The sequence below is a fragment of the Canis lupus genome, chromosome 24, assembly GCF_048164855.1.
Source record: "Canis lupus baileyi chromosome 24, mCanLup2.hap1, whole genome shotgun sequence".
NCBI classification, from domain to species: domain Eukaryota; kingdom Metazoa; phylum Chordata; class Mammalia; order Carnivora; family Canidae; genus Canis; species Canis lupus.
In genome coordinates, this window is record NC_132861.1 from 32775832 (window position 1) to 32788306 (window position 12475).

At 49.1% G+C, this 12475-nt stretch overlaps 2 protein-coding genes across 4 annotated transcripts in view; one reads left to right on the forward strand and one right to left on the reverse strand.

Moving 5' to 3' along the window:
- The window catches only part of DPYSL2 (dihydropyrimidinase like 2), a 138200-nt gene extending 137545 nt beyond the window's left edge, over nt 1–655 (reverse strand). Inside the window, exon 1 of the mRNA XM_072796202.1 lies at nt 255–655. Coding sequence (XP_072652303.1) covers nt 255–608 — 354 coding nt within the window. The 5' untranslated portion in view covers nt 609–655. The remainder of the gene's footprint in view (nt 1–254) is intronic.
- A 306-nt stretch (nt 656–961) lies between these two features.
- PNMA2 (PNMA family member 2) lies at nt 962–8339 on the forward strand. 3 transcript variants are annotated; one of them, XM_072796205.1, is made up of 4 exons: nt 964–1117; nt 3035–3070; nt 4025–4155; nt 4444–8339. In XM_072796205.1, the coding sequence occupies exon 4, from the start codon at nt 4946–4948 to the stop codon at nt 6038–6040; it is 1095 nt and encodes a 364-aa protein (XP_072652306.1). In that variant the 5' UTR covers nt 964–1117; nt 3035–3070; nt 4025–4155; nt 4444–4945; the 3' UTR covers nt 6041–8339. The 3 variants fall into 3 exon arrangements, with proteins under 3 accessions (XP_072652307.1, XP_072652306.1, XP_072652308.1); XM_072796206.1 differs by lacking the exon at nt 3035–3070 and having other exon boundaries at nt 962–1117; XM_072796207.1 differs by lacking the exons at nt 964–1117; nt 3035–3070 and adding an exon at nt 1562–1757.
- Nucleotides 8340–12475: the final 4136 nt, after the last annotated feature.

Here is a 12475-nt window from a genome sequence, read left to right on the forward strand (position 1 = left end):
CCACCTCCCAGGCCCGGGGAGGCGCGGGCAGCCTTTGTGGGCGCACAGCCGCCCATCGCCGAGCCCGAGCCTCTCCGCGCCCTGCACGGAAGAGGGGCAAGGAGGGTGGGGTGCCTGTGCGGGTTCGAGGATGCAATATCCCAGCGAGGCTGGACGGAGGAGGGCACGCTGGCATCCTCGGTTCTCCACCGAGCTGGGAGGGGCGACCCCCGCCTCTGGTCCCGCGTCTCGAACACCCCCACCCCCACACCAACCTGGTCGTAGATGTTCTGCAGCGCTTCCTTGCCCGAGGCCCGCCGGATCTCCACCTTCCGGCTCGATTCAACAGATGGCTCCCCGCCGGCGCGCCGGCCCTGCCGGGGGTGCGGCTGCTGCGGGTCCGGGCCCAGGTGGGCGACGTCCCGCTGCTGAGCCACCACCTGCCCCGAGCCCCGGCCCACAGACAGCGAGTCGAAGTCGATGGTCTTGTTCTCGGAGGACCCTTCCACTGGGCAGAACATGCCACAGAATTTCTGCCGGGGCTTGGGGCTGCCCGAGCCCAGGTTTTTAAAAAAGGCAGGGACTTCTTCATCCTCTGCCGGCTTCCCGGACTGCTTCCTCTCGGCCATGGCGCGGGAGCTCAGGGAGGGTCCTCGCGGTGCGTCCGTCTGCAGGTCCCTAAGTCGGCCTCTCTGTGCACAAACCCCCGGGCTGCCGCCGAGGCTGCCGCTCTCTGCCTACCGCAAGGTGTACAGAAAGGAAGGAGGGCTGGCGAGCAGCGGCCCACCCCTCCCGGCCCCTCCCTCTGACCCCGCTTTCTCCCCTCCCTGCCCACGCCCCCCGCCGCCGCGCCAGCGCCCGCGAGCAGCAAAGTTGGGTCTGGGAGGGCGGCCGCTGCGGCAGCAGGAGGAGAGGCTGCCAGCTTCCCGGCAGCGGCGGCGGCAGGGAGGCGCGGGCGGGCGGGGGCGGGGCGGGGCGCGCGCCGGGAGGGGAGGGGCGGGGCGGGGAGCGGAGCGCGGGCCCGGGAGCGGAGAGCAGGGCCGGGCCGCCGAGAGCCCCGCGCTCCGGAAGTGGAGCGGCCAGACCACCCGCTAATGGATGCGGAGCGCAGGGCCCGCCGACCGCTCTCCGCTCCGGGGTAAGTGTGGGGCAGCGCACGCAGGGGCGGAGACCCGAGGGCGCAGTCCCTGGCCTCCGCGCCCCTGTCCCCCAGCCCCACCGCATTGCAGAGGTGGGCCCGGGGCGAGGGAGGGCGCCCTCCCCCTTACGCGGGGTGTGAGCTGATGGATGGGCAGAGAGGGGCGAGCCCAGTGAGGCCCGGACACCGCGGGCAGGGGAAGGGGCGGCGCTGACGATGGGGAAGGGGTGGCGCAGTCGGTTTAGGAAGGTGGGGGCCTTACGAGGCACGGGACACCGAGCCTTGTTAGCCACGGGCCTGGGGGGGCCACGCAGAGATCGAAACGCAAAGGTTCTCCTCACTCGCAGCACCCACAGTGGTGGGGGGCGCCCAGCCAGGCGGGGGGAAATACAGAGGGGCGTAGCCCAGTGTGTGTGCGTGGAGGGGGGGGGGGATAAAGACATAGGCCTGCGGGCTGTGGGAGTGTAGCAAAAAGTGCAGTCTGCAAATTCTGGCACGGACGGCAACTCGTAGTAAGAGTGGGTAGGGACCTGCTCTCGTGCCCGAAGGCGCCGCGTGCCGTAGCTGCGCCACTGCACCAAGAAGGGCCCGGGAGAATGCCTTCATTTGCTATCTTCCACCTTCCCTGCCAAAAAAGAGGGTAAGACGCAGACTGAAGCCCATTCCCCAAGTCCCCGGCCCTTCCTCGCGCCCGGAGCGCCCCGCCTCGATCCCCCGCCCGCGTTGCGCACTGCGCCAGAGCCGCGGCGTCCCCCAGGTGGCCCGAAGCCCAGTGCCTGGGATGTAAAGTGCTGGGGCGCGAGTCCGCTGATGGGGTGGGAGATCGGGTGCCGCCTGTGACTGTGCCTTGAACGGTGTGAGACCACGCGAGGGTGCGTGGGGCTGGGTGTGTGCGGGCGGCTAAACCAGCCACAGCTACTGGGTTGGCGGGCAGATAAGGGGCATTTAGATTTGTGCCGGGAACGCGGTCTCTGAGAGTCCTTCATTGCTTGTTCCTGTCCCCACGTCCTTTCCATGCATCAGTCCCTGCCTCTGGCCGATTACAACCCCGCCCCTCTTTCCATAGTGGCAAAATCCTGCAGAAATGATGCCCATCCTTTGGCCACTGGAGACGGAGATCTGGGCATGCTCAGTAACCAGGGTGGGTTTGGGCTGGGAGAAGCTGTTTACCGCAAGACCCGCGTGCAGGGCAGCGTGACCAAGGATTCACTCCCATTGTCAGCTCTTGCCCCTGCAAGGATTAAGTTCGGATACGCTCCCCCCACCCCCAATCGTGAGGGACAGTTTGGGGAATGGAGTTGCATTTGGAGGACAACCGGTCACAGTTTGAAGACGAGCCCACCATGGCAGGTGGGAAGGAGGACCCTGCTGAGAACGGGAGACTGAGGAAGGAGAGGAATATTTGTGTGGAGGGGCCAGGACTTTGCACCAGATGTGCTTCGCATTTGAATAAAGTGCTTCCACACGAATTACATCATTTCCTACCCAGAGCAGGCACGCGAGATAGGAGTGCTTTTATCATCACCCATTTCCAGAGCAGGAGACAGATCTAGAGAGATTGAGGCACTTTGGCTAAGGTCACTATGTAGCTAAATGATCCAGCCAACAACGACACCTGAAAATCTGAGTCCTTTTTTTTTTTTTTAAGATTTTATTTATTTCTTCATGAGAGACACACAGAGAGAGAGGCAGAGACACAGGCTGAGGGAGAAGCAGGCTCCATGCAGGGAGCCCCATGTGGGACTCGATCCCTGGTTTCCAGGATCACACCCTGGACTGAAGGCAGCGCTAAACACCTGAGCCACCCGGGCTGCCCGGAAAATCTGATTCCTTTTCCAACTTATCCCATCTTTACCTAAGAAAATACAAAATTTTACTTTTTTTTTTTTTTTTAATGTGCCAATATTTTCATTGCAGGTAGAGATTGCCTTTGGAAGAAGCAGCCACCCACAGGTAGCCTAACCTCAGCATGGCCGTTATTATGTAGACCTTGGAGATGTTTCTTCCTGGGCATTCAGTGCCTTTTTACATCTCGTATTTCCTTTAAATATCACAAGGAAAGGAATGTTACCCCCGTATCTCTGAAGGGAGAGTGCAGCATGGAGAAGCTCACTGGGCTCAGATCCCTGGGGCTGCTGGTTGAAGGTGGGACCCAGTATTTTGCTCTCTTGGCCCTCCGGCACACCCCAGGCCTTCAGCACCTTCTAGAAGGACTTGGAAAATGTGTCTGCAGCAGGAGCAGCTGCCTCTATAGCTGCAAGTTGATGTCTGGGGCATATGAACCCCGTTTGGATGGATGGGGATCTTTGAGACCTACAGAAGAATATTCGTAGCCCCTTAACACATACCCCATAGCTGTAACTGGGAGACAGTAGGAGCTCTTCCCTTTCTAGGTTACCCAGACTCCACCACTCTCCATGGATGGGCTTCCTGTTTTTCTTTTTCTTCAAATGACCCATTCAAGCCTAAATGCTATGAAGCATTTTTAACATTAATCGCAAAAAAAAACAAAAAAAAAACAAAAAAAAAAACATTGCATTTGTAAAGCCTGCCCAGACATAACAAAAGGGAATTGACTTGTAATTCCAGGTTTGATTTATTTGGTCCAATTTTTTAAAAAATTGTTAAACCTATACTAAATTATTATGCCTATATTACTTTATATTATACTATATTATATTAAAGTGTAGTATGTAAATTAAATTGTTATACCTATATTGGTTTTAAATGTTTGAGTGATTTCTAACTGGATTTTTTTAATTAAAGAAATGCAGCAACTTGATATCGATTCGTAGATTTAACTAAGTTGTAAAAGACTGTCATTTTTTTTAATAAGTGCATTAACAGTCCTCATCACTGGATATTATCAAGCCATAAATATATACTCTTATTATCTATGTGTAACAGGGCAGTTTGGCTTGGCTGGAGCTAAGAAAGACCCAGACACACCATTGTGTGGAGTTGGGTGACATCTTCCTTTTCTAGAAGCTGAATAAATAAGCTCGTGACTCTCACGGAACAATTGGATCGCGTAACAGGTATCTAGCCACACCTGATTTTGCTCTTAACATGGGGAACATCTTGAGTCCTGTCCACAATTGGGGCTCAGACATTAATTGGCATGTCTAATGAGCAAATGGTGGGGAAGCCAGATTGCAGGAGGGTCCCCAAGAGAAAAAAAGTCACCCTATGCAAAGAAGAGGTCTAACAGTGGGGTAGGTGCAAATCCAATGTGAGATGGAACCCCTACTTCCATCCTGAACCAAAGCACGATGCTCCCCCAGAAGGAAAGGGCTATGTGGTAAAACTGGCCATTGTTTCACTAGGAGTCCAAGCACCCCTGCGGTGACACTTCTCTCCAGGAGTTCTGGGTGCCAGAGTGGAGGCCTCTCCCAGTGACTAGTGCGAGAGGAGAGGTGAAGCGAGGCAGCCAAGACTTGGGAGAGTGGCAAAAGCAGCTCTTGCAGGTGCCTCGGGCAGTCGGAGGAGGGTCAACACCACCACGTGGCTGCTGGCATCGGGAGAGCCACAGCAGCCACTGGACCGCAGAGCAACAGGCAGTGGCACGGTCATAACCTTGATAGGAACCACCTGCCTTGGGTCAGGTCTAGAGACATAACTGGAAGTGCTGAGTTCTTGCCACTGGGCAAGTAAGGGTTATTGGTCCAGAAGCCTTTGGGACTGCTGTTGGAGTGGCCAGGCCCCAGTCGCTGGTAGAGTATAATAAGATCAGGAGCTCACCCAGGATACTCTGAGTCCTAAGGCAGTGCCTCGCCACACCACAAACTATTGGGTGGCCAGAGAGTTAGGGTGAGTGATAATTGGACGATGGCGCTGGCGCTGTTGGAGGACTGGTGCAGGATCATGAGCGTGGATGAACAGAAATCACTGGTGGTTATGGGGATACCGGTGGACTGTGATGAGGCTGAGATTCAGGAGGTTCTCCAGGAGACCCTAAAGTCTCTGGGCAGGTATAGACTGCTTGGCAAAATATTCAGGAAGCAGGACAATGCCAATGCTGTCTTGTTGGAGCTTATGGAGGATGTTGACGTCTCGGTGATCCCCAGTGAGGTACGGGGAAAGGGGGGTATCTGGAAAGTCATCTTTAAGACCCCTAACCAGGACACTGAGTTTCTGGAACGACTGAACCTCTTTCTGGAAAAAGAGGGGCAGACAGTCTCAGGTATGTTCCGAGCCCTCGGGCATGAGGGAATGTCTCCAGCCACAGTGCCCTGCGTATCACCAGAGCTGTTGGCTCATTTGTTGGGACAGGCGATGGCACATGCCCCTCAGCCTCTGCTCCCCATGAGATACCGGAAACTGAGAGTGTTCTCAGGGAGCGCTGTGCCTGCCCCGGAAGAAGAGCCCTTTGAAATCTGGTTGGAACAGGCCACTGAGATCGTCAAAGAGTGGCCAGTTGCAGAGGCAGAAAAGAAAAGGTGGTTGATGGAAAGCCTGCGTGGCCCTGCCCTGGACCTCATGCATATAGTACAAGCAGACAATGCGGCCATAAGCGTGGAAGAGTGTTTGGAGGCGTTTAAGCAAGTGTTTGGAAGCCTCGAGAGCCGCAGGACCTCCCAGGTGAAGTACCTGAAGACCTATCAGGAGGAGGGGGAGAAGGTCTCAGCCTACCTGTTGCGGTTAGAAACCCTGCTCCGGCGGGCCGTGGAGAAACGAGCCATCCCCAGGAATATTGCAGATCAGGTCCGGCTGGAGCAGGTCATGGCAGGGGCCAGCCTTAGCGAAGTCCTTTGGTGCAGGCTGAGGGAGCTGAAGGATCAGGGCCCGCCTCCCAACTTCCTTGAGTTAATGAAGATAATCCGGGAGGAAGAGGAGGAAGAGGCCTCTTTTGAAAATGAGAATATTGAAGAGCCAGATGAAGGGGATGGCTATGGCCACTGGGATGACGAGGCAGATGACTAAAAACCAGCTTGGAGCCAGTGCACAGCCAGTGCACCTCGGGACATTTCCTTTTATCCGGCTGAGACCGGGTGGCTATTTTTGTCTTTAAATGGATGCAACTGAAATCGAAGCTTTCAAGCCAGGTCTTGATTCTTCTTTCTAAGAAAAAAAAAAAAAGTATCCCAGAGTTTCTTGGACCCTATATAGATGATGACTAAACACTGGATTCAATTCCAAATATGCGATAGGAAGTCTGAAGGAATCTGAAGCACTTGAAGTTTCCCCAATAGACCAAAGTTTACCCATACCATGAAAGAAAGAAATGACATGAGGAACAAAATATCTTTTGTAATCTATTTAAAAATCCGAGCTTTTTGACTTGTCAGGTGGATTTCCTTTCTCAAATCAGCACATTCTTTCTGAGTGCCTAGCAGTGTGAAGCACTGGTCAAGCAGGCAAGAGTCCTACACCCAGGAGCATGGGCCATGCTCTCAAGGAGCTTTACTGCCTCATTGAGGATGTGGCCTCTGCATGGGAGAAGCTAAATGACCTAATGTGTAAATAAGTCACAACCCCAGTAGAAGCGCCATTGCCAAATGAATACAACCACTTCCGCTATGATGTTTCTTTTTCTTTACTTCGGATGCACTCCTCTACTTGTCCGCTAGGTGTCAGATGGTTGGTTCCAGGCACTATGATAGGCCCTCAAGATACCCATGACTCAGCCTAATCCCTGCTTTCAAGAGATCTACAGTGTGCAAGACACCTTCAAAAAAGTGTACACATTATGGGAAGGCATGCTAGAGAGGGAGGATTGGATTTTATGAGCAGACCATTCTGATCAGAGAATATTTTTAGTGGTGACAAAGGGGACAGAAGAGAGGAATGGAGCTCGTTATTTATTGAGGGTCTATTATGTGCCAGGTGTTGTACACATATCTCATTTAATGTAGACAGCAACATCAGTAGGGTATCATTTTGCCCTTTTTGAAGGAGAACGAAGACAAAACTCAGAAGAGTCAAGTGGTCTCGTCAATATCGAAATCCTGACAAGCAGCAGAGCGGACACAGAACTCTGACTCTGGCTAATCCTCTTGCCACTACAATCATGATTTTCAAGTCGTGCTGTATAGTTCTGCAGATTTTTTTTCAGCAGTTCCATCTTTAAAATGTATTTTAAACTCTTCACATCTCTACTGAAGGACAGGTAGATTCAAGTGCGTCGATATCCAGATGTTCACACATTGGCATTCATCCGCAGGCTCACTTATGTTTCCAGATTTTTTTTTTAAGATTTTATTTATTTATTCATGAGAGACAGAGAGATAGAGAGAGAGAGGCAGAGACACAGGCAGAGGGAGAAGCAGGCTCCATGCAGGGAGAGCAATGTGGGACTCGATCCTGGGACTCCAGGACTCCCTGGGCCCAAGGCAGGCACTCAACCACTGAGCCACCCAGGGATCCCCTTATGTTTCCAGATTGACTTGTTTTGTGCAGGCCTTGGAAGTAAGGTTCCCTTGTGATATCTGAGCACATATCTGGACTTCTCTTAATTGTTCATAGATTTAAGGAGTTATGGCACCTGACAGGTGTTTAAATCATGTCCATGCATGCCCTGTGATGTAATGTGTGCTAATAGAGCATAAGTGAGCACCATTCAGTAAATGCTAGTTGATATACAGCATCACGGTAGCTTTTTGTATACAACAAACTTCTCTAAACATCAGTTTCCTCATCAGGAAAATGGGAACATAACAAAATAGGGTTGTTGTTAGGCTCCAATGACATAATGCCTTTGAATCACTTAGTATGATGTCTGGAACATAGAAAGTCTTCAATATATTAAGACTCATGGTTTTCATGATACTTACTGTCTGTTCAACGCATGTTCTCTTTATTGTTCTAACAGTTATGCAGTAATAAGTAAATATGTCAGCTGTCAGTCAAGTTGTGACAACGTTGCATTAGAAACCATTTTAGCTTCTCTGGTATATTCCAGTGCTTGCTGCCTGTTACCTTTGCGATAAGCATTCCAGCAGCTGTTGACTATTGTTAGTGATTTGACTTGGAAACAATACATTATTCTTTCTGATTGTGGATAATTTTAAAGGAAGAATATCTTGAGATTGTAAGAAAAGTATTTTTGTTAAAACTACCATTTGTAATCATTTCTAAGTTATAATTTTTCAATGCTGTTCAACCAAAACGATACAGTTGTCCAGTATACCATAATTTCATGTTTTTTGTATTCATGAAAATGGCATGTACAAAGTAAAATGTTATAAACATGAAGTTATAAAATAAATACAAGCTAATAAAATTCTGAGGTTTTTTTTGTGTATTTCATGTATTGTGATTCTGTATTAGCTATTGCTTGAAGAAGTTTCATTACTAAAAAAAAAAATTAATGGACAAGGTTAGAAAATCAAACCAAAGCCAAAAGGTCTTGAACTCATCTAGATAGGAAAACCTAAGAACAAAATGCTGAAATACTTGAGCTTTGTCTCCAGGGCTGAGAGAGAGAGCACAGTCCACCATGATCGATTTTCCTTTTTAAATACATGGAGACAACATATGGAGGCCTATTCCCTCAGAGACCTCCAACTCATCTTGGGCAAGTTACTGTACAGATAAATTCGCCATGTCTATTTTGCCAAGAGTGAAATAACCTAGAGGTGAAATATTGTGTCTTTTGGATGAAGTCCTTTTTTTTACCTTACAAATGTGTAGGAGTAAAATTCCTCTTGCCATTGGGCTTTTGAAATTGTTTCTCTTCCACTTTTCTACAGTGCAATGGGGGAGATAGATATGCACACAGCATATTATTATTAACTATAGTCATCATTGGGCTGTGCACAGTGCAGATCAGCCTTTTACAAGATGAGTGTCCTAAGGGATGCCCAACACCCTCTCCCAATCACTTGAGAAAAACCTCTTAAAAATTGGCCTCGTCTTATACTTACTATGTCTCTGGTCCTGACCCTTGGAGTCTGAGGCCTCCAAAATTACATAGCGCACTGCTGAAAACAACTTTTCACCATGGCCATCAGCTTCTTCAGGCCTTAGTGTCATCGGACTTCTCCATCTGTACCAGCCAGTACTGCCAAGCCTCATATCCTGTGGTCATCACTGTCGACCCCAAATGCAAGACTCTGATCATTAGTTCTCATATTTTTTCTCCTGTCCATGCTACATTGTGTTTCTCCCAGTGCTGATCTTCAAGGTCCTCCAGTGTGCCTTCCTGATACTCACGAAGCCCTAGACAAATGAGCCTACATCATTAGAGTCCTTGCAAAATACTCTGGCACCATATTCCTTAATTGAACCCTGGGTTTTCCTGGTAACCTGCTGCTCTCACGTCTCTTGAGTGGAAGCTGCTCAGTCTTCCATCTCAGGAAAGACTGAAGAGTGCTGGAGTCACTTCTTTTATTTCACATCATCACTTCCTCACTTGCAAACATATTTCCTGGCATAAGTTGACCCCCTCTGCCCCACAGCTCACTGTGGGTCAGTCCTAACAAGCCTGGACAGAACATTGGCAAAGCAACCCAGTGTGTGAAGAGTGTATTTAGGATGTCATCTGGCTAGATGTTATCTCTAGCAACAATAAGTAGGAAGAAAAAGATAATGTAAGCCATATCTAAGGGAATCCTACAAGTCAAGACTGAGAAAGCAAAGGTGTTGGAAGTTAGATTTTGAAGGAGTGGAGCCTGAAATGAAACATAGAAATTAAGCAAGAGGATCTGAGACAGTATTGTCAAATACACTCAGAGTTCATTTTTTGTTTACCACCAGCATGATCGTTAGATGGTCTAAAGACTCATGATCAGAGCAGATATCTCTCTTATCTCCTTTCTTTCAGGGTGGGCCAGAAGCTCCCTGAGTTGCTCAGGGAAGACTTATACTCATTGAGAAAGTCTCTTGGGAGGCAGCCCGTGTGGCTCAGCAGTTTAGCACTGCCTGCGGTCCAGTCTGGTCCTGGAGACCTGGGATCGAGTCCCACATCAGGCTCCCTGCATGGAGCCTGCTTCTCCCTCTACCTGTGTCTCTGCCTCTCTCTCTCTCTCTGTCTCTCATGAATAAAATCTTAAAAAAAAAAAGTCTCTTGGGGTGCAAGATGGTGTCCATAGATGGGCTTCCCAGAAGCTAGCCTCCCCCACTGTAGCAGGCTCTGGAGTTGTCCCTGGTCCTGACCTGTATTATACAACCTTCGCTGTGCCCAAGTGGTCTTTGACATCCCAGATGAACATTTTCTTAAAAACTAGAGTAACCCCAGAAGTAGATGCCAAAATCAATTCAATCATAAGAAAAAAAGGGTGTAGGATTTCAATCTTTCAGGACACCAGCTGGAGATGCCCATTAAATGTGTGGTGTGCTTAAAGCAGCAGCTGAGACTTTTTCCCAATCTGCCCCACCCCCACCCACCCTTGAAGGGAAAGATTACCAAAGGGAGGCATGACCCAGACTATGTAGTGGTACTGGAGGCTAGGAGCCTAGGCAGGAAGTCCCCAGAGAAGGCAGGGAAGGTTCACCTCCATCCCATCATGTCCCAGACATGCCCCTGCTCTGCACAGCGAAAAGGCAGTCCTGCTGATGGCTTTCTTTGTCTTCTTGGTACGACAGCTTTCCCAACTAACTTAGTTACTAATATAGCTTTCTTGAAATAACAAGCAATTGTCACAAAAATAAACTTCCTTTTTTTCCAGCTTTATTTAAAGTATAATTGACAAGCAAAAATTGTGTATATTTAAGGAGTGCAATGTGATGTTTTGATGTATTCATAAATTGTGACATGATCCCTACAATCAAACTAATTAGCACATTCATCACCTCCCATGGTTACCATGTGCATGGGCACATGTGTGTGTGGTGAGAACACTTCTATCTATTCTCATAGCAAATCTCAAGCACACAGCATATTATTATTAACTATAGTCATCATGTTGTCCATCAGATCTCAGGAACTTCTGCATCCTGTATAAGTGAAAGTTTGTACCCTTGAGCAGCATATTCCTGTTTCTCTCACCTCTCGCCCCTAGTAACCACCATTCCACTATCTATCTCCTTGAGTTCTTTCTTAGACTCCATATGTAAGCGAGATAATGCAGTATTCGTCTTTCTGTGTCTGGCTTATTTCATTTAGCATAGTGTCCTCCAGGCTCACACATGGCAGGATTTCCTTCTACAAAAGGAAACTTTATATTGTGAGCGAACATAAGAAAGGCAGTGGAAACCAGTTAGGGAATAAGGGACACTGAGTTCTGCTAACTAGTCATCACATTGCATTCCCTGGTAAAACCCTACACAAGGAATGGCAAACCTTTGATGACATTTTTTTTAAGATTATTTATTTATTTACTAATGAGAGAGAGAGAGAGAAAGGCAGAGACACAGGCAGAGGGAGAAGCAGGCTCCATGCAGGGAGCCTGATGTGGGGCTCGATCCCGGGACTCCAGGATCATGCCCTGGGCCGAAGGCAGGCTCTAAACCACTGAGCCACCCAGGCATCCCCTCTGATGACATTTGTTGAGCTTGGGAACCCTACTATTCCAAATAGTAGCCAGTGGACATTTTAAAGGTTCTAAACAGAAAGTTTCTGCATGAGCCTAAGACAATTAAAAAATCTGGCTAGATGTGCTGCCATCTACCAATCCAGAACTGCCAATTACTGTTTCAAATTATAGGGTGATTTATGGGTCTAAAATTAAGGTAGTAATCCTTTGGACTCCCAACTCCTGTCACCTGCCAGGGTTTATGACCTTCAAGTGGCAATGTAGGGTGAGGACCCAGTCATTAGAGGTTCCCACAGGCCACATTCAGGCCCTTGAATGGTCTTTTATAGATCGCCAAATGGACGACTTGGCAGAGTCATGGAATCTCCACTCCCCCCAAGGACCACTAAGTTTTATCAGTCATTGAACTGTCTGGGAGCTATTCCTCCTTGACTAGGGCCCACCCAAAAGTTCTTTGATGCTTTAGAACATGGAATGGTATGGATCTGAAGTGTTTTCCACTGGCAACTAGAATATTTTTGGCTCAGCTGAGGAATCCATCAAAGTTGTAGTGCAACTTTGGACACATGGGTTGAGCACATGCATTTCCTCTGTGACAAGGCAGGCTGTGGTGTATGCCAGGAGAGGGCACATTAACCCAAACTTGGCTTTTGTTTATGAAGTAGACAAAACCCTCATAGGCACAAGAATTGGAACTGATAGATATTGAGGAATAAAAAGAGGAGGAGAAGGGATCTTGCTTATTGTCTCCTACACATTCACCCCAACTCCTTTTTTTTTTTTTAAGATTTTATTCATTTATTCATGAGAGACACAGAGAGAGAGAGAGAGAGAGAGGCAGAGACACGGGCAGAGGGAGAAGCAGGCTCCATGCAAGGAGCCCAACACAGGACTCGATCCCGGGACTCCAGGATCACACCCTAGGCTGAAGACAGGCGCCAAA